The 3,742-nt window shown below is 64.9% G+C and overlaps 1 protein-coding gene across 1 annotated transcript in view; it reads right to left on the reverse strand.

Annotated features, from left to right (window-relative positions):
* The window catches only part of NTSR1 (neurotensin receptor 1), an 86,424-nt gene extending 85,246 nt beyond the window's left edge, over positions 1–1,178 (reverse strand). The window contains exon 1 of the mRNA XM_032257045.1: positions 75–1,178. Coding sequence (XP_032112936.1) covers positions 75–788 — 714 coding nt within the window. The 5' untranslated portion in view covers positions 789–1,178. The remainder of the gene's footprint in view (positions 1–74) is intronic.
* Positions 1,179–3,742: the final 2,564 nt, after the last annotated feature.

The raw sequence follows: 3,742 nt of genomic DNA on the forward strand, positions 1-3,742 counted from the left end.
GGGTGGGGGGGGGGGAGGGGGGGGGGGGGGGGGGGGGGGGGGGGGCGCTCTGGCGGGTGGTCACCCATGCTCACCTGGATGACGATCTTGACCGTGGCCGCGTGGACGGTGGGCGTGCACACCAGGCCCCCTGGGTGCTGGCCGTCGGCGCTGCGGTTCTGCTGGCCCATGGTAAACAGCATGGGCACCGCCAGCAGGCCCGAGGCCAGCCAGATGGCGCTGATGAACTTCTTGGTGCGGCTTCGGGACATGAGGGTCTTGGCCTTAAAGGGGTGGCAGATGGCCAGGTAGCGCTCCACGCTCAGGCTGGCCACGTTGAGGGCTGTGGCGTAGGTGCAGGCGTCGCGCACGAAGTAGTAGCCGCGGCAACCGGCGTCGCCGAAGGCCCAGGGGTGGTGCACCCAGATGAAGTTGTACAGCTCCACGGGCATGGCCAGCAGCAGCGTGAGCAGGTCCGACAGCGCCAGGCTGCCCAGGTGGTAGTGCACGGTGCTCTGCAGGCTCTGCAGCGACTTCTTCCGCGCTAGCGTGAACGCTGTCACCGCATTGCCCACCGTGCCCACCGCGAAGAGCGCCAGGTACACGGCGGTCACCAGCGCCTTGGAGTAGATGTCGGTGTTCACGTCCAGGTGGCTGCTGGGCGCCGCCAGGATGCGCTCAGATGCGTTGCCCGAGCCGTTGCCGAAGCCCGGGGCCCGGAGCGCTGCCTCCAGTCCCGCCTGCGCCCGCTGGAAGGGGTCGGCGGCAGGCGCGCCCGGGGCCCCCGGCGTGGAGGTGTTGAGGCGCATTAGGACGCGGGGTCCGCGGCTCTGTCCCGCGCCTCCGGGGCTGGAAGTCCGGGCGGGAGTGGGCGCGTCTCTGGCGGGGACCCAGGAGAGGGAGCCCAGGGGAGGGCGCGTGGCGAAGCCGAGCGGGCGCGCCGTCCAGCCGGGAAGCGCAGACCCAGACGCGCCGCCTCGGGCTCGGCGCTCCCGGCTCCAGACCTCGCGGTTCCTCAGGCCGTCTCCAGGCTCCGTGCTGGCTGCGGGCTTCGCGCTGCCTCCGATCTCCACCAGGCACCCGGGCGGCAGCGCCCGGACCGATTCGGGCTGCGCCGGGCGGGCTGCTGGCGCCGGGAGGAGCGCACGCAAGGCTGCCCCGGCGCGCTCCCTCCCCCGTTCGCAATCTCCTCCCTCGCGCTCTCCACGCCCCCGGCCCCGCACACCTCCCGCCGCGCCCCCGCCCTCCCGGCTGTGCGCGTCTCCACGGAGCCCGCGGCCGCGCGGCGCGCCCAACAGTGGGGGGCGGAGGAGGAGAGAAGCAGCCCTCGCCGCCGTCCCCGCCCCGCCCGGGTGCAGCCTGCAGGGTCACCCCCCCACTCGCACTCCCCGGGGCAGTGCGGGCTGGGTGAGGGCCCCAGGGAATCAGAATTCCGGGCGGGTGCGGCCGGCCGGTACCGTGCACCGGACCCTTCCCGCCGCCCTCCTCCCTGTTCTCCGCAATTTCTCGCTCCCGACAGGAAGGGAACTGGGCACCTCCCCCTACCCGGGCTGGCTCAGTGGCAGTGAGGGTGTATCGGAGGGCAGGGAAAGAGGAAGCTCCCGCTGGTAGGGCTGGGCGACTGCACAGCTGGCTGGGCCACCCCCCACTCCTGGGTGTCCACAGGGTGCCAGAAGCTGGGTGCCAGGGGGACTCTAGGACCACTGGAGATGACATTTCTTGCAATTCCTTTTAAAATCTGGCAGCAGTCATGGGCACACATGGTCTGTGATGCGTTATCTCTGGGACGTGCCCAGTGGGAATGGTGGGGGCTCAGAGCATAGATATCACCTGGGGCAGGATGGCCTGAGGCAGTACTGCGGACACCTGCAGGGGCTGGGCAGCTGGGTCCTGCAGAGGGCGGGAGCCACATATGGTTTCATCAAAGTCTGGGAAGGGGTGAATGGGGGAAGGCAGAACGCAGGCACCCAGAACAGCACCCTCCCAGCTCAGGGCCCACACCTGGCACCCTGGGCCGGTCTCATGACACTATGGGGTGTGAGTGGGCACCCTCTGGGCCCCTTTTTACTGCCTGGATTTGTCATCGACATCACCCTGAGAGCCCAAGCCCCAGCAGGATTTGGGAGGGGCAGCCCCAGCACCTGACACACTCTCTCCCTCTGAGTGTCCTCCCAGGGTGGCCTCCATCCCCGCTCGGGAGCCAGGTGACAGTGAGATTCTTGTCCTTTACCTGCCCCCAGCACCTGGCGGCACTGGCATAGGTGGCCAGGCACAAGCTTGCCCCCCATGTCTGGGTTGCCCAGGGGCCACCACTGTCGCTCCTCTAGGCCCTCCCCTCCACTCCTCTGCTCCCTCCTCCCAGAACCCCTTGGAGAGGTTGGGTGGAGCTGCTGCCCGCTGTGTGCAGGGGTGGGAGGGGTGGCTCGGGTGCAGCCCGGGAACCAGCCTGGCCTTCCTGGACGTCGCTGGCTGCACCTGCTGCGCTGGGAGCAGGAGACCTGGCCAGGCTGGCGTGGGGGTCACAGGATGTTGAGGGAAGCAGGAGGCTGAGAAACCACCTCCCAGACCCGCCCAGCTGGGAGAATTCGAGGCTCCTGAACTGATGGCTGGCAGCGGGACTCCGTTCTCACCCCAATTTGGGCTGGTCTGTTCAACAAAAGCTGATACTCTTCTCAGGGAGCCGCAGCTCACAAAAATCTGAGCTTGGAAATCCTGGCATCAAAGGAAACGCCAGTGGTCCCTTTGCTGGAAGCCAGGACAGCAGGCTCAGAAGCCAGCAGATGGCCCCGCTACTTCAGATTTGGACGAGTGTCCTTAGCGTCTCTGTGCCTCAACTGAGTCGTCTGTAAAACAGGAATAGTGGCTGAATGAAGGGCAGGGCTGTTCCCGACGGGTCTCCGTGGGGAATGAACGAGGTTGAATGGGTTGTCAGGTGTGAGGTGAGGTGATCCATCACTGGAGTAGGCTGGAATAGGCCGGATTTGTCCTTTGGAAGGCAATTCACCAGTTGCGTACCGAGGTTTGGGCGGGGACCTTAGTGTCCATGCCACACTAGGGAGTCCAGGGGCTCACCACTGTCTTCGTAACCCTGGGGCCTGACCATGGGCTGGGCCATCCGGTGCCTCTGTTGAGACCCCCACAAGGAGGAAGGCCACAGCAATGGGCACTGGGGTCTGTCGCTCTGCCAGCCCGAGCAGGACGCAGCAGAACCATGCGCTTCCTCTGCCGAAGCTCATTGTTTGGTTTTCAATCCCTGACCTTTTGGCTAAGCTGCCCTTATTTTCAAAGATTTATCTTTGAGTTAGCTTGGGACCTTAAAAAATCATAAAAGGCAACTTAGTGCAAATATTGTGATGGAGCATTTGCTTAAAAGCACATAGGAAAATGTCACTTGGAAGGCTTTGCTCTATACAAGGTGTATAGCAGGTCCCTGGTGAGGGTCCCCGGCGGCCACACCGTGCGCTCGGCCATTCTCAGCTCTCCTGTGCACGTAGGAGACGGATGGCTCAGCAGCTGGAAGCTTTTAACCTCACGTTGTTTGCCTCTTTCTCTCCTGATTTCTACAGACAGGAGCCCTTCCTAAACAGCTGAGACTCTTTAAAGAAAGTGCCGGTGAGGCGTTTGGGAAGGGCCGGGCGGGGCCGTGTTGTGCCCATTGGTGATGCAGTCACGCCTTTGGCCAGGCTGATGCCTTCACTGACAGGTGAAGCTGGGCACGGCCTTGTGGGGGGCAGGGCTGCAGGGGTGAGTGTCTCCTGCAAGC

Source organism: Sapajus apella, unplaced genomic scaffold (genome assembly GCF_009761245.1).
Source record: "Sapajus apella isolate SASKATOON/1434 unplaced genomic scaffold, GSC_monkey_1.0 scaffold96, whole genome shotgun sequence".
Taxonomy (NCBI): Eukaryota; Metazoa; Chordata; class Mammalia; order Primates; family Cebidae; genus Sapajus; species Sapajus apella.